The sequence below is a fragment of the Macaca fascicularis genome, chromosome 14 (assembly GCF_037993035.2).
Source record: "Macaca fascicularis isolate 582-1 chromosome 14, T2T-MFA8v1.1".
NCBI lineage: Eukaryota > Metazoa > Chordata > Mammalia > Primates > Cercopithecidae > Macaca > Macaca fascicularis.
Window position 1 is genome coordinate 45895274 of NC_088388.1, and position 17995 is coordinate 45913268.

The 17995-nt window shown below is 44.0% G+C and overlaps 1 protein-coding gene across 14 annotated transcripts in view; it reads right to left on the reverse strand.

Annotated features, from left to right (window-relative positions):
* NAV2 (neuron navigator 2) overlaps nt 1–17995 on the reverse strand; it is a 767244-nt gene that overhangs the window by 292815 nt on the left and 456434 nt on the right. Inside the window, exon 1 of one of the 14 annotated variants that reach the window (XM_065528384.2) lies at nt 12707–12844. The exons of the other annotated variants lie outside the window; for them this stretch is intronic. Coding sequence (XP_065384456.1) covers nt 12707–12778 — 72 coding nt within the window. The 5' untranslated portion in view covers nt 12779–12844. Of the gene's footprint in view, nt 1–12706; nt 12845–17995 lie in introns of those variants that run through there. 14 annotated transcript variants of the gene reach the window in all.

Below are 17995 nucleotides of genomic sequence, written 5' to 3' on the forward strand. Positions count from 1 at the left end.
CAGGGGCTGGCCCACGGCAGGAGGCTAGTAAGTGGTTGGCAGGTAGAGCTGAACATGGAGAAAAAGGGCAAATCTTGGGAAACTGATTACACTTGAGACTTACATAATGTGGGCTCTCAGCAAATCCTCCAACCAGAATCTCTTTATTGATTAAAAAGAGCAGGGAGCAGGGAAAATAAATCACTCCATAGCTCAGGCTCATTAATCAGAAACCATTTAACAAGGATCATTAATTATCTGGAGTTTCCCCTCCCTTCCCTCCCTGTCCCCAGCTCTCAACTTTTTGAAGTGAATCATAAGAAAACACCTAGATTTATTTTTTAAATCAGTGTTCATGGGCCATGCTAATCACAGACATAAATTCAGCCCCATCTCCTTCACTTGCTGTTTCAGTAGCTCATGCAAGGAAAATCATTCTTCCAAGGGGTACCCTTGAAAAATAAACTTATAATTTCTTTAGTCATCAAAGATAGATTTCATCACGTCCAGCAATTCAGCAAAAATGGAGCAATGTGTGTTTTGAGTAAGGGCTCAAGATTTTGAGTAAGGGCGTAAAGCATGTAGGCTTCCTGTCTAAGCCTCAGCTATCCAGAACTGTTTTCTCCAAAGCCTTTCATTCCCTAAAATGATGGAAAATTGAGGGCTGCTGTTGCTTTTTCCCCAGGAGCCCATTGATTCTTCATCCTGGTTTGCCCCCAGGTGGATAGCTGCGAAGTTTCAGTAGAAACTGGTAGGACAAAGAACCAGCAAAGAACAGCAGGAAATAACAAAACCACCATCCCCATCCCCAATTCCAATCCTAAATCATCGAGTCATTCCAAGAGAAAGGCTCTAGGATCCTTTGACACTAGTACCCAAGAAGGAATCCAGCCATCCTCTTGCTCCAATCACTCCATCTCGCAGAGGTAACCCTCTGCCCATCCCTTCTAATCAGAAACTCAGTGCTCCAGAACTGCTGTGTGAGGGAGAGAAGCTGCTGTCAAAGGCTTGACAAGATAAAAGGGGAAGGAAAGCTTAGACAGCTAAACAGTGAATTCATTTTGATTCACTTTATTACCCCTGACAGAATTTCAAGGAGTGCGTCATTTGTTTGCTTATAACTCCACATCATTCCACATCAAACAGGCTGAAATCCAAAAGGGAACATTTTGACAGATCAATTCAAGTAAAGAACCCAGTCATTAGTTGTAATAACAAAAACTGATAATAATTGTACCATGTTAAACCAAAGGGGATAATAACACTGCTAAGTTTATACTGCAATTAGCCCTCAAATGAAGCAAGATAGCACTAAAAAACCCAAGAAAAATTCTGCAAAACAACTGCACTGAAAGTGCTAGAATGGAGCCTTAGCAACCAAACTATAAATGCAGATGGATATGCCAGGCAGCCTGATGGATCCAGAGGCAGATGGCATCAGTTTAGCAGCTCCAGAAGAAACAGAGCAAACTGTATTTCTTAGAAGGAAATGCCAATGTGGAGACTAATGATTAAAGAAAATCAGTCGTTTAGCATCTGAGGCATTTCCAGTGGATTCATTGTAAGGGGAATGCTACTGTTTGGCCCCAATTCAAGAAGCCTCACTCTAGACTTTGGTAATGTCATCAATATAATGCAATCTTTTTTATTTTTTATTTTTATTTTTATTTTTTGAGACAGAGTCTGACTCTGTCTCCCAGGCTGGAGTACAGGTGTGCAATCTTGGCTCACTGCAACCTCCATCTCCCGGGTTCAAGTGATTCTCCTGCCACAGCTTCCCAAGTAGCTGGGATTAAAGGTGTGCACCACCACGCCCAGCTAAATTTTGTATTTTTAATAGAGACAGGGTTTCACCATGTTGGCCTGTCTGGTCTCAAACTCCTGGCCTCAAGTGATCTGCCCACCTCGGCCTCCCAAAAGTGCTGGGATTACAGGCATGAGCCAACACACCTAGCCAACACAATGTCATTTCTAAGACTGAGCAGTCTGTAGTTAAATGGTGTAGTTCTGAATGCTCTGGAGTATGAAAATGATTTTGCAACAATAGTAGCATGTTCATCCTGTCCTTGAACACCACAAAGAATGTCACTGTTTATTTAATTGTTCAAAATTTTAAGAAAATCAAAATGCACCATTTGTTATCAAGAGCAAAGCTGGTGACCCATTCATTTCTGCATCTGCAGCATCTAGCAAGGAGTATGATACCCACCCCACAGGTATCAGCCACATGTCCACATAACCTTTTAGCTGCATGGGGTGAGGAAACCAAAATTAGCTGGTGGCTTTTTCCCACTTCCCTCTCTCTATAACGGTTTAGTGTATCCTTTTGATGTAGTTCCCACCTTGGGATTAAAAAACACTGCCTTACAATAGTCAAATAGGTGAAATGGTATCCCCAGCCCTACACACTGGAGAAACAGGTAGAGCACAGAGAAGCAAATCTTTTGCCCAAGGCTGTACAGCACAACAGGGGTTTCTGCTCCCCGGTTTCTCAGAAAAGTCCGGTTCTGCCCAATGTCCCCGCAGTGTCCCACATGCCCAACCTCTAGGGCAATGACCATCCTTCTATCCCCATCCTTGCCATCTTCTGATGTATTATTTGAGGCATTTGTGGGCTTTCCACAACCACAAAATCATAAAGGCAAGTGTTTATAGTCTCAGGTGTGGGTGTGGATCAGGGTTGAACTCTGGCTTTGCCTTACAAGCTAGATGACCCTTGGGGAGTCATGTCTCTTCTGAACGTCAGTGTCCTTCTGAACTGGTGCAGTGGTGATATACAGTTGCTTTACAGATTAAATGAGATCATATAAGTGGTTAACTCAGTGTCTGGCACATAGTATGTAGCAAATAAACAACGATTATTAATATTCAAATGAATAACACTAAGTTTTGGAGGAATAAGTCATTCTAGATTGCCAAAGGTTCACACTTCTGAGAGCCACACATTTTAAACTATTCTGCTGGGATTTTTTTCCAAACAGATTTTAATGATCCCTGATTTTTAATTAACACAATTGCGCTTTTTGTCTTTTTAAAAATACTTTTAAGTTCTGGGGTACGTGTGCTGAACGTGCAGGTTTGTTACCTAGGTATACATGTGCCATGGTGGTTTGCTGCACCCATCAACCCGTCATCTACATTACGTATTTCTAATGTTATCCTGCCCCCCAGCCCCCAACAGGCCCCAGCCCCAGAGACATCACTATGAATGTTAGTGTTTTGATGTTTACATGGATATGTCCTTAGGACCTACTAAGTTGCTGGACCTTCCTTAAGAGACCCCAGAGTCTTTAGAAACTGTATAAGCTGCACACAGTGGTTCACACCTGTAATTCCAGCACTTTGGGAGGCTGAAGCAGTCAGACAGCTTGAGCCCAGGAGTTCAAGACCAACCTAGACAACATGGTGAAACCCTGTCTCTAGCTGGCTCACGCCTGTAATTCTAACACTTTGGGAGGCCAAGGTGGGCAGATCACCTGAGGTCAGGAGGTTGAGACCAGCCCGGCCAACATGGTGAAACCCCTTCTCTACTAAAAATACAAAAATTAGCCAGGCATGGTGGTAGGCACCTGTAGTCCCAGTTACTTGGGAGGCTGAGGCAGGAGAATCACTTGAAGCTGGGAGGCAGTGTTTGCAGTGAGCCAAGATCCCCCCACTGCACTCCAGCCTGGGTGACAAGAGTGAAACTCCATCTCAAAATAAAGTAAATTAGCCAAGTGTGGCAGCATGTGCCTGTGGTTCCATCTACTCAGGAGGCTGAGGCAGGAGGATCACTTCAGCCCAGGAGGTTAAGACTACAGTGAGCCGTGATCGCCGCCACACTCAACTTGAGTAACAGAGTGAGGCCCTGTCTCAAACAAACAAAACTCTGTATAAAGTAAGAGCACGTACTGTTTAAGCAAGAGCCACACTGGAACTTTTCCCTCAAGGAAAACACATAAGCAGAAGGATTTTGTGACACCCCTTTGAGCTGCTCCTAGGTAGAGCAGGGAGGGCTCTTTGGTTCTCAGCTGATCTTGAGCCAGGTAAGATTCCTAGAAAGCTGGGGTCCAGGAGCACTGAGATGTGAATGGGTTCTCTATTCCCCATCTGAGCATATGAGGAATTGTACTGCCAGCGCTTGCTCTTGACATACGTTTTGTAATATGGTTAACATGAACATTATACCAAGGGGTATAAATCCCTGTCTGGACCCAGAAGAAGGCAGCTGCAGGAGGGGAAGAGCCATCTGTCAGTTTCTTCACTTTTTATCTGCAGTAACCTACTTGTCTCCACAACCACCAAACAAACATAAACCTTAATACCTGCCCATGTGGAAGCCTTTGTTTCAAAGGGATAGTCACACAGAGCAAGTGACCAGCGAGAGTGGCACAGCTTCTCATTAATTAGGATTTTCATCTTTTTCCACATCCCGGGACTATCCTTACTCTTAACTTTGCCTCTGAATATCAAGTTAAGTAGCTTAGAGCTGCAAGTGTGCCTTGGTGCATGAAGTAAACATTGTCTGAGCATCTACCTGTGCAGGGGGCAATGCTTGCTCCAGTCTTATGTAGGATAATAACTACCATCTGCCAAATGTCTGTGGTGAAACAATTAAGAGAACACTTCTTAGAGTCAGATAATTTAGTTCCAAACATGCTCTAACCATTTCCTGATAGAGTAATTCTGGGCAAGTTACTAAAACTATCTGAGACTCAGTTTTCTCGTCTGTAAAATGGATCACCCATTCTGGTTACTGTGAGATTGAAATGAGATAATCTATCAATGCCTGGCACATGGCAAGGGCTCAACAGGTTAGCTGTGATTATAATTACCATGAAGATGATGCCATGCAATGTGAACACTTTACCAACAATGGATTCCTTCAGTTTCCAACCCACCTGTGAGGGAGATATTATTTTCCCCATCTTACAGATGAGGAAACTGAGGCTCAAAGAGGTAAAGTGACTTTCCCAATGTTACGTGACAAGTACTCAGGGTTTGAAAGCAATAACTGGCTCCTAATGATGCTACACTGTTACTGAGGGGCCCACACAGAAACCACTAGCCACAGAAGGTCAAGTGCTACAGCAGTGTGGAAAAAGCAGAGAGAGGGAAAGGCATATTGCATAATAACCATCACAGTGTTCCCCCTGTCCCTGGGAACAGGGCTGGCCACTTGTCACTCAGGGCTAACAGACCCAAGAGGGGAGCTGACACTTTCCCATGTCACCAAAGCACAAAGCAAACATAGTTTCACAACAATCTCACTGTAGCAAAAACAAAAATGCCAATATAACAGGAGTTAGCATTGCAGGACTATATCCAAGTAGGGAAACACTCAGGGGCAAAGTTCCCCAGTTCTTCCAGTCTGTGGTGTGCAAGGCTGGTCTGGGACCCGATGCAGCAGCAGACACTGGGTCATGCCTGGGAATGGCACCACAGCCACACAATGGTGGCATTGTCTGTTGGGAACATGAACAAGCCACAGGTGGGTGTGCACAGTACATCCAGAGGTTTTGAAACTATGCCTTAAAAGAAAAAATAAACCAGGCTGGTGAACGTGCTGGGAGGAACAGGTGATATTTTAAGGAAGAGGGTATAGGTGCCTGCTTCATCCACACCTCAGGATAACCCACACTCAGTACCTATAGTCTTCCTTTCTTGAACTGTTTCCTGGACAGGCAATGCCCCGTACCACATTTCACATGATAGAAAGTACTTTCCTATTCATTTCCTCATTTGATCACTACCCTCTATGTACTATGAAGGCTGTACTTCTCTGTCTACTGCGTGCCAGGTGTTTTGTACCTGTAATCTCATCTACATTCTCTCACTCACTGGAGTAACAGCTCCAATAGGCCAGGACGAAACATTCAGAGCAGTCCTTGTCACATAGTAGGTGTTCACTAAACAGCTGTTGAATGGATGATCAGCCCCATTTTACATACTGGAAAACAGGCTCTAGGAGGTTAAGGTGCACGGGATCACACAGCTAATAAAAGGTGAAGCTCCATCTGACTCAAGCTGACCAGCCTCACAGCTACCACCTCTCACCATGGCAAAATATGTCTCCAGGTCTCCCTAGAAACTCCCTGGAAAATCAAATAAGTCCAAATGAGGCTGAAAACTGGAATTCTTACTGGTCACTTCAGAACAAAATTGAGTCCCTTTCTACAGCACTTCCTCCCACCCTCTCCAACCTTAGAACCTAGATCTGAACAACTTTTAACCACAATGTCTACTAGCTGCCAGAAAGCCAAATGTCAGAGCCCCACTAGGAATTTTTCAAGTGTTTTTTTTTTTCGTTCATTAGTTACTGACTAATTAGATGCATTCTCCTTCCAAGTGCTTCCTCTGGTATGATGGGAATCAGGCCCTTGCAGAAAGGCTTGGGAGCAGCTACAAGCACACTTATTGATAGCAGACATCAATCAGTGCCACTGCCTGGCAGGGCAGACACACCTAAGGGGGTAGAGAGAACCCGGGCAACTGTAAAACCTCTCTCTGGTCACAAACTGATCTTTTAAGTCATAGCCTCCATCTAGTTGTTCAAACCTCCACAGCTCCCCTCACCTGCGGACTGTAGATAAAGGAACTGTCCGCTGCCCTCATCCAGCCAAACACCTCAGCTCCACCTTCTAGGCACAGGCTCCCTAGGACTTCCGGCCTTACCATGCCCAGCCAAGACCTTGGAGTCCTGGGTGACGTCCGACAGGTTGCTTAACGTCTCAGGATTGTTGAGGAGATAGAATGAGAGCTTAGATCTGCAGAACTCTGCACATGTTTGGACACAGATTACGCCGAGGCTTTGTGGCTTTGGGCAATCTACCACTCTCTGAGCCTCAGTTTTCACATATGTAAAATGGGATAATACTCTATTGTAAAGACGGCTGTGTCTATTGTGAGGACTCAAGGTTTGTAAAGTGCTTAGCACATAGATGGTGCCTTTACTGTTAGTTTCCTTCTGTTATTTCCATCATCTCCATGTCCCTAAAAAATGCCTTCAAGTGCATCAGCTGGTGGCATCCCTCACATGACAGTTCCATGCTACTCTAATCCTCAGCCCCTGTGGGCAGGTTCTCAGGTCCCATGTGCCTCCTTGTCCCCTCCACTTAGCAGAACGCCCCCTTCTCCTAGAAGCCAATCCTGCCTGCCAGGCTTCTGTGTGAACTGGGAGTTCAGAGAAGGCAATTAAAACAACCCTGTGGGACCGGCTCCCCGGCCTCTGTGCCTTTTCACACGCTGCCCTCTCTGCCTAGGGTGCCCTTCCCCCACCACCTAGGAAATGCCCACTTGAAACCTGAAAAGCAAAGTAAATGTCAGTCCCCGTAAAGCCATTCCCAACCTCCTTTCCTACTCCTAACAGAATTACTCATTTCTTCTTCTCACCTCCGAAAGCAGTTTGCATCAGCCTTTATCCTGGCTGTTTTAACTACTCACATCTCTCTCAATCAGGAGCTCCTATAGAGTAGAGAACAAGTTTTATATATATATATATTTAAAACACGAGCACAACACCTGACTCACTACAGGAGCATGATAAACAAGCACTCATTGATTTACTGGTGGGTTGGTAGATGGATGAATGGAAGAAAGGCAAAATGGATGGAGGAAGGGAGGGAGGAAGATCTGTGAATGTTCAGATGGATGGAAGTGTGGACGAGTGGGTGGAAAAAAAGAGATGAATGATTAAATGGTGGGGGATGCCTGAATAGACAAATGGACGAATGGGTGGGACAGATGAATGAGTATGTTCCCCTTCACTGCCTAGATTATAAAGTCCATGAAACCAACATATTTCATGTTGCTTTTAGGCCAGTCATAGCAAAAGGCCCACAGCAGGTGCTGGTAAGTAACACTGCCATGAGACAATTTCAGTAGCTTGGTAGTAGGACCCACCCGACTGTGGATACTAAAGTGCTATTTTCAAAGGTATAAACACATATACAGTGGTATGCCAGGGCAGGCATGGACTGGTTCAAGAGAGTTGGTTGTAACATCTCCAGTAAATTTTGGAGCTGATTGTTAACTACAGCCATTATTTTAATAATTAAATTATATAAACTTAAAATTATATTTTTAAGGTGATAGTAAATATTTAAAACATATCACTTTCTAATTATTTTACTGTGTTGTACTATTGTTTATGGTCATGAGATTATTTACACCTATTATATCTGTATGAGGGAAATACTATATAATAATGCACTACTGTACATCTCTTCCCAGCTCAGAGTTGGTAAATCAAAATCAGTCTTGGTAGAAGGATTTACACCATGGTAATTGGCAAGTACTACCTATCAGGCTTTTTTCCTTGGAGGGCCAACTGTTAAACATCACTGAGTATACACAGATGAGATGGAGAAAAAAACATCACTAGATACACACAGGCAGGACAGGAAAAAAAACATATGAGTTATTATTTTCCCTCCTTACCCATCACCCTCCCCCAAACTGGAAATCTCTTTGTTTTGTAGAATGACGGGTACGAGTATGCAAATTTAGGGGACAGTAGACTGTGCTAAAATGCTTTGCATGAAAAAAAGGGAATTTAAGGAGAGAGGTAAGATCTGGAGCTGGGAAGCCTGTGGGGCACAGAGAGGCTATCTGGGTGGGCGAGAAGGCTTGGAGATGAGATCGATAGGCCTTTAGTGAGACTGAATACGATCTGAACTCTCCCCTTGGAGATCTCCAATGCGATCTGTGTTGTTACTGGTGCTTTCTAGGGCAAGTGGAATCCTTCTCAGAAAGGACAAGAGGTGCCAAGTTCTGCTTCCTAGTAGGTGAAGGGACAGCAGCAAGTGAGGTGGAGCCCAGATTCAGTTACTCCCCATTAAGAGAGTGACCCGGGTTTATTTACAGGGCCAAGTGGGTAGAGCGTGAGCTCAAGGTTTCCCTTTGCAGCACCTCTCAGTGTGCTTGTTACAGAGCACCTGTTCAAGGACTGCTGACTCAAAGGCCCTCTTGGCCACCCCATCCCTCCTTTCACATGAGTGTCTTTGGTTTTGGCACTGGCCCCATCCTCAATTTGCCCAGTCCTTCCCTCCCCCAACTCGGACCTCTTCACCCACTGAGGTGTCCCAAAAGCCCCGCTCCAGGTGTTCCCCCATTTCCAGACACTGGACCTAACTAATTATCTCTGCTCAAAACTCACCTGACCCATATTCCATTCCATCAGGGCTTCCTAGGTCCCAGGCACGCAGCTCTGGCAGAGAAAGGTGAGTCACGGTTCCCAAAAAGCATTTACATTTCCAATGGGATCCTCAATGCTTTAACCCCAGGAGACTGATGTGAGTCTATGTAATCACTCTGGAAAGCCCGGGAGAGATTTTTTTTTTTTTTTTTTTAATGGTAAAGGATTTTTCTTTGGTTGTTTTGTTTTTGTTTTCTTAGGGCCATTCAGACCACTGCAGGTGAGTGGCTATATAAGGGGTACATTGCTTATTAAAATTCCTAACACCCAAGGCAAACCGTGTGCACTCATGGTGATTATTTGAGAATGTTTCTTACCCAAGAAACCTGAGCAGTGGGGTGGTAGGTAGTTTAAGGATTTCCCCTAGGAGAAGAGGGGTCAGGTTTCCTGAAAGATTACACAGCAGACTGATTTATCTGGGAGAAGTAGATCCAGAGAGGTCCCCAGGTGGAGTCCCTTTTTCTGCATAAGGGGCTGTGACCGAAGGCACAGAGGGGAAAAAAAAAAAAAAAGGTGATGGGAGCCTCCTCTGGCTTCACCTGGAGAAAGAGGGAGGTGGAAGGGCCTGAAAATTATATTTTGTGTATAAATATTATATGTATATTTACATATTTTTACATAATGATGCCAACCATAAACAATGGACCATAAAGCACTGACCTTGGAATGATCAATTGTAAAATGTTTAAACCCTGGAAGCATTTGCTTAGGAGAGCAGATATTCTGTGCTGATGTTACTCTATGAACCATAAACTTCCCTGAATTTTCTACTAATGTATCCAAGTCCAGGCAAGTCCCTTAAACTCTTCAAACTCAGTTTCTTCATCTGTGAAGTGGAGATTGTAATCGCATCTACTGCACCAAATTAGATGAAGAATTGAATGAGGAAAAAAATGTGAAGCACCTATGAGCACACTTGCAGAAGTACTCAGGGAGGGGTAAGGGGCAGAGGGATGAAGGGGTGAAGGAAAGTACAGAGGGACTAGAGAAGATCTGACATTCTCATAAATGGCCACGGCCCTCCAGCCCTTTGGGCAGAGAGGCACAGAACCTGGCAAAGACTGTTGTGTCATTTGTGGGAAAGTTGTGTAGCAAAGGCTTTAAAAAACTCTGGAAGGCAGGCAATTCCCAGCAGTGGCTGGTGCTGCCCGGCCTCAGGAACGTGCTCGCCTGCTCATTCCCCATTTAGGAGCCTCATTCCTTTCTCAGCAACTCCATGGCCAAGGGACTTGGCCACGGTGGAAATGACCGTTGTGCCCCGGGGCCCTTCTCCAGCCCAGATGTCAGAGCTCTCAGGCCTGGAGGCATCTCGGATTTTTTGTGTTTATTATTTTTATTATACTAGGTGTTTACTAGGAAGACTACCAAACACCAAGCTGGCACCTAGGAAAGAAGGGGTGTCTCCCCTGCCCAGGGGAAAACCTGGCCCAGAGCACAAAAGAACAATTTGCACAAAGATATTATTTATTCTCCAAAGTCCTGGAAGAAGGCCCTGATTGATTCATCTCAAGAAGAATAATAAAGTCCTAACAACAGTGCTGTCTCTGCCTCCCATCTGCAGTGCTTACAGTTTATAAAGCTCTTTCATAAACACAATCCAATCTGAGCCTCACCACAATCCTGGGAAACATGGGCGGCGGCAGCTTGCATTCTCCCCATAGAATGGATGAAGCCAGTGAGATACCAGCAGGACAAGGTTAGCATCTGTATGACAGACCAGGTATTCCAACTCAGTCCAGTCATCTTTATGCCACAAGGCAGTTACAAAAATCAGACCAGGTCATTCAGATGACCACGATGAAGAGGAAGTTCTAGGATGGAACTGGAAGGAGCCTTGCGTTCCTATGAAGATGGGAATTTGAATTCTGTGTCTATCCAGCCAGGTCCAGCAGGGGATGGAAATTCCCATGCAGGCATATAAGATGTGTTCATCCCACTTCAGAACCACATCCCATAGCTGCCTCCTATTGAAATGTCTATTTTTAACATTCTACCTCAAAAGAAATCTCTTCCACAGGGCAGTGAGCCTGGACCCCAGGAGTTAAAAATAATAATGATGACCCAGGGACATCCCCATTAATTGTGCTTCGCCTGGGTAGTGTTAGACATCTAGGGCAAACGACACACATGTCCAATATCCCAGCAGCCTTCCACCTTTAATGAGCCACACACCCAGAGGATGAAGGAACAAGAGGATATCAAATAGAGGACTCAGTAAAGTGGCTCACATTGAAAATGACCTCAAAACTGTGTGAAAACATATCTTCATGCAGGGATTTTTTCCCTACACCTTTCACACCCACATCATTCATATCTTTGTACATAAAGGGCCACACAGAATATCTGCTCACCAAAGCAAATGCTTTGGGGGTTTAAACGTTTTTATAACAGATCACTCCAGGGTCAGCTGTATACAGTAATCATTAAGCAGATGAGAGAAGCACACTCTTTCCTAGAAAATAAGCCCCTGCCAAACCACCTAATAATGCTAATGTTGCCTAGGAAGTTGGGTTAGATATGTGGGGGAGAAGGGTAAGTTTTAGGAGGGGAGGGTAAACTACAGCATTTTTACAAGAAGAATAGGCTAAGAAGGTTCTCTCTCTGTCATAAAGCCATGGCCTCTGACCACATCAAAGTGACCATTCTGCCTGGGCATGGTGGCTCAAGTCTGGAGTCCCAGCTGCTCCAGAAGGCTGAGGCAGGAGGATTGCTTAAGCTCAGGAGTTCAAGACCAGCCTGGGCAACACAGTGAGATCTGCTCTCTAAAAACAAACAAAAAAGTGACCATTCTGATTGTAAAACCAGAGCGCCACATGGCTGCAGGCACCAGGGCTGCCATTAGCCCCTGAGTTACAGTAACTGTCTGAAGGTTAAGGAGGCATAAAGGAAGAAAAGTGCATCTTGCCTTTTTGCTCTGTGAATGCATGCTCCCAAATGGATTCTCGGCAGCAAGTAGAAAGCCATGGGTGCAGACGCCTTCCAGCTTGAAAGATCCCATTCAGGTCGCCCTGGCCAGGGGAGGGAGAGGGCAGTGGGCCCTTCCCAGGACATCCCTGGGTCTCACTGAACAGGAAATTGTTTCCAGTTTCCCCCAGGTAAATCCCTCCTTCAATGAAGCCCTCTGGAATACTCCCTGACCTCTCCTCCAACTCTTTTGCACCTGCTGAGGCCCACAATTAAGAAAACAACCGCAACCTGCCACACCTGTTGACATCCAGGACCTTCCCAATTTCAGCTTCCTCAGCTTGGCCTTTGGTTTATGCAGTTGTATTTTCTCAGGCCACCAACAATGTCCAGACAGATCTTTCTCTACCTGCTCTAAAAATACACCAACCAGCCCTCACCCTGGGCAGACGTATGAAACAAAAAAGCAGCAGAAAGGTGGCAGCTAGCTCTTCTAGCTTTCCACAGATGAAAGTCCTGCTTGGAGGGCTCGTGGTCTCTGCTCTGCATAGAAAATAAATTGAAACCATCTCTAAACACAAGCCCAATTCAAATAAACTTCATCGTCTCTCCCCAGAGACTCTGCCAACATCCCTGGAGGTTGCTTACCACTTTATAATGGTCACAGGAATCCCGACTTTGACCCCGAGTGGGAACCCATAAGTTGATGCTTATAGGCATGGCTCAACCCACAGCAGCAGCACGGTCCTCAGCAGTCAACGTCCCGTGCCCTCTCTGGGGGTGTCTAGTTCAAAGCACTGTGGAAGCGTGTGAAGCCTCCAAGGTTAATTTTAGCTGAAGTCACGCACCCGCTGTGGTCAGATTTTCTTACACAGGCCACCTCCTGAATAGCGGCAGCTTATGTTACCCCAACCCACTGGGCGGCCCTCTGGCCCCCAGCCCTGACTCCAGACTGCTGCAATTCTTCCATCTCCATCTCCCCCATCAAATTCTCACCCTCCAAAATAATCCAACTCTCGGTGCTTACATTTTCATGACACACTCAGGGGAAATAAATCACCACTTCTTTGGCTGCTCCAGGCAAACAAACCTGGGGAATCGTTCCCCCCCTCGGCCCATGCTTGGCAAAAGCTGGGCATGAAGCTCTAGGCCAAGGGACTGTGCAAACTTCACTTGAACCAGGCATTGGCTGCTGAGGCCACACAAGAGCAAAACCTTACATGCTTTCCAACTCCTCCAGTGGGGTTTTGACAATCATCCTCAGAGCTTTTAGTCGCATGGTGCCTCCACGTGCCTCATCTTTTGCTTGACTCTGTTGAAAAGAAAAAACAGTGCCTGCCCTTACATTTCTCTAAAAGGCCAGTGCAGAAGAGGAATCTGCATGTTTCACTGGAAGGTCTCACTCCTGCAAAGAAGAGTTTGAGCCTTCATTCAACTTCGTAGAGATTATGAAAAGGCTACTGAGACATTGGCATGGGTGCCGGATTCCAGATTCCAACAAGGGAATGAGTATAGGCTTCAGGAGGAAGGTTATTAGAAGAAGTACATTTCAGGCCTCGCCTCCTGCCAAGCTCAGAGATAGGGGCCTGTCAACTTCATGATGCAGTTTGTGCAAGAGTTGCTTGCTGGACTGAATTCTGATCTGCTCTTAAGATTGACTTTTTTCATTGTGGACAGGACCATGGAAAGGCGATGGAAAAACTAAACAAATCCAGAGTGGCCTGCTATGATCGCAAACAAACCCCACAGCCTGTAACCTTGAAGACAAAACTCTGGTATGCAGTGTTTAAATTAGGCTAGAAACTGCTCCAAGTAGGATGAAATGCAATGTCTTTGCTCCACCTTAGGTCTACCTGTTATACTGCCAAGGCATCCTAGGTCTTTCCTTCATGTGACTCATTACACTTGCAATTATTTCATTCATTCAGGTATTTATTGATCATATATTCTGGTACTCTGATAAACTCAGAGGATTCAACAGGGTCTAAGGAAGTGCTCTCATGAGGTTTTATTCTATTGAGGATGAGGGGTAGGAGAGACAAAATGGCAATAAAAAATAAGCAAACTAATATTAGAGAATAATAAGTGCTATGAAGACGCATTAGAGAGTGAATGAACAGGAGTAGAAGGATAGTGTGGTAGGGAAATCAAGAATGGCCTCTCTAAGGAGGTAATATTTGATTAGAGACCCAACTGATAAGAAGAGAACAACCCTGCAAAGGCTCAGGGAGTGGTTCTCCCAGACCAGCAGCATTAGCATGGCCTGGGAACTCATCAGAAAAGCAGATTATCAGGCCCACTCCAGGCCTACTGAATCAGAAATTGCGGGGGCGGCAGCTTAGCAGTGCAATTTGTGCAAGAGTTGCTTGCTGGACTGAATTCTGGTCTGCTCTTGAGATCGCCTTTTTTCAATGTGAACAGGACCATGGAAAGGTGATGGAAAAACTAATCAGCAGACTGGGTTTGAACAAGCATTCTGGTGGTCCTCATGCACACCACAGTCTGGGAACCACTAAGCCATAGGAAGACCATTCCAGGCAAAGGATTCTAAAGACAACGTGAATCTGTTTTGCTCACCACTGCAGTTCTCAGCCACTAGACCAGGGCATAGCGCATAGTAGGAATTCAATAAATGTTTTTTTGACTGCTCGCCAAGCTTAAGTCCCATTCCCCTAGAATCCAGATAAAAATCACAAAAAGATAAAAATCACAAAAGGCTATATGCATAAAACTTTAGCAAAAGCAGGCAAAAAGGAAGAGGAGGCAGTCATTTACAATTCCAGGTGGCCAGTGGAAAGCTTTCTGTCATGCCAGAAACTGCCAGCCGCTAAGAGCAACTCTTCCCAATCTAATAAACCTTGGCACCACAAGGTTGGCAATTAGATTTCCTGTAAAAGGCTAAATGTGGTAACCTTCTGCTTCCTGATTCTGAAACTCAGTAAGAAAGGCATTAGTGTGTGGCAGCTGGGATAATCATTTAATTGATCTTTTCCACCCATAGAAGCCTCCCTTCCCTGCTCCAACCAACTGACTTGTAAATCAATGTCACCTTCATTGTGAGCATGAAAAGGCAGGAAAAAACACCCCCCTTCCCAAACCAAATTGGAGTCAATTTCCTAATGGGGCCTGGGTGACACTCTAAATGGGTGCTGCCATTTCTCCCCCTCTGACCTCCTCCTGGGCCACCCACACAGCTCCATCCAGGCCAGTAGGAGAGCCCATGACATACAAAGCAGAAGACAAGAGGTTTCCTACCAGCAGGAACTCCACAACAGAAAGGGTGTGGATTCTGATGTCAGCCGGACCTGATTCAAGTCCCTGAACTGGACAATATTTAGAAAGCAACTAGACAGCCGTTTAGCATGTAGGAAGAGTTCGATAAATCATACACATTTTTCTCTTCCTCCTCAGTGTTGCTGTGTGTCATTCCACCCATTCATTCAACAAATATTTAATAAATACTTACAATGTACCCTTTCTGAGGACAGAATGATGAGCAAAACTGACACAGAGCTTATTGTCTTGAGGGAGTTGACAGATATTAATCAAATAAGGATGCCAAATAAAGATATTATAAAAAGACGCCAAAGGGCAACTGTGACAAATGGAACAGAGGAGAAATACATGGCATCATGAGAGCCTATATTGGGAGAGTTTGATCTGTGTAAAGCTTATTAAAATACAGATGCCAAAACCCCAGGTGGGCATCTACCTCAACCTCAGGCCATAAGGCCCAGGCCCAGGTGTGTTTATTAACAAGCTTCACAGGATGTTCTCACTGTTGGAGTGAAAGCTTACAGATGAACAAAGATGGAAGGCTAGGATGAGCCACGTGGTAATGGATTAGAGTTGAAGACTCTAGAGAAACTAAAAACCACTCTCAGTTTATAAACTAAACTATAGTATAGTTTATCAGTATAAATTACATACTGATCCATATAGTATGTCAGTGTAAAGGAATCTAGATAGGATATTTGTAAATATGTGTACATATCCTTGTTCTTTCAGCTAAAAAGTTCTAAAAATAACAACAGCCCAGTAGCAACAAGCAGATCTAGCCCCTGATCTTGGTTTCTAATAGCATTCTCCAATCAAAAGAACCAGGGATCCTTGGAGAAGTGATTCCTGGACTGGGGCAGGAAGTATTTAAAATAAGCCTGGAGCATAGTATAGTGCCAAAATGTAGGCATGTATCCCCACTCCAAAACACAATGATGGCGTATGTCAAAGTGACACAGGAACCAAGTGAAAAAGCTCCCAATGAACGGCCAAAGCTGACCAAGCCCAAAATAATGTGAGCAACAAAATAAAGTAGTACTGGATTATAACTCAAAATGTGAAAGAAATACCCATGGGTTGATACTGCTATAAAGAAATGACTGACTAAATAAATAGAATAGAAAAATCTTCCATGTAAATAGAATTTCAAATAAAGTATGTAGATGTTCTGCTCTCAAGGTTAAGTGTGGGCTGCACAAAGAGTAAAACATGGAAAAGAGGGAAAGAGTAACTTTACAGTGAAGATACCAGACAAACACTATCTCAGCCAGGTGATCGAGGTTAACATAAACATTAGCAAGTCATGTTGATAGCATGACCCTGATAGGATGGGATGAAAAATGTCACTTTACCTCTGTGGTCTTCCTCTCCAAAACCTACAACTTCAGTCTAATTAGGGGAAATGCATCAGACAAACCCCAGTTTGGGGGCAATAGTGAGGAGGTCCATTCTACAAAAATACTTAACTATAACTTCTCAAAACCATTAGGAGCATCAAAAACAAGGCAAGTCTGAGAAGCTGTCAAGCCCAGAGAAGCCTAAGGACGCATGTCAGCTAAATCAAATGTAGTGTCCTCGATGGGATCCTGAAACAGATAAAGGTCATTAGGTAAAAACTAAGGAAATCAGAATAGAGTATGGACTTTAGTTGATAATATTTCAATGTGGGTTCATGGGTTCACTAACTGTGGCAAATATGCTATGTGAATATTAGTTATTAATAATGGGTGGGGTATATGGCAACTTTCTGTACTATCAACTTTTCTGTAAAATTAAATCTAGTCTTAAAGTTTATTTTTTAAAAAAGAACAATTACAAAACTCCATAGTTGACTACGGTGTGAAACCAGGTTTGAAAACCCAATGCTTAATCCTCCATGGATAACACGTGGATTTAGCCATTTCATGAGCAGAATGCTAGCCTGATGTTTGATTTGAGATCAGAAAATTTCAGAAACTCTCATGTGTGTGTAAACACACAAACAACATACAAGGGTATGTGAATATAAAGTTTATACCCTAGTTATTATGTACAAGAAATTCTTCCTGCATGCATGAATTTCCTAGAATACTCATTAGTAACTGTTCAGGATAAAAGGACTTAACAAAAAAGAAGCCATTCAAAACTCCAGGTTTTGCTTTGATCCATTCAAAAGGGCCATGAAAGAACTATTTGTGTCCAAACAATAAGTACTGGGAATCTCCAGTTAACAACGCTGAGCTCTAACTCAAAAGCTCCCATTTGTTCTTAGATAAAGATTCTGCATTTGGTTCTTCCTCACCATTAAAAGAAGGACTCAAAAATGCCGGAGGTTCCCTCAAGTTTACTTGATGTGAGACACTGTAATTAATAATCAATAAACTAGAAAAAATCAGATCCTAAGATCACCAGTAGCATAAAAATGTCTCCAAAATGAACTAAATATTCAATAACCCATGATGTGAAGATTTATTTCTAAGGGCAAAAAAAATCCCCCATATGACTGGTAACATAAGCCAGGTTTTACCAGCAATAGGTGGCAGCATTTCTATTCTCTGGGCCACATTCTACATAATTGTACTGACTATTAATAGACAATAAAAAGACAATTGTTTTTTAAGGTCCTAGTGTAACTCTTGTTTTCCACTAGCAGATGAACTTGCTACAAATCTCTTTTGC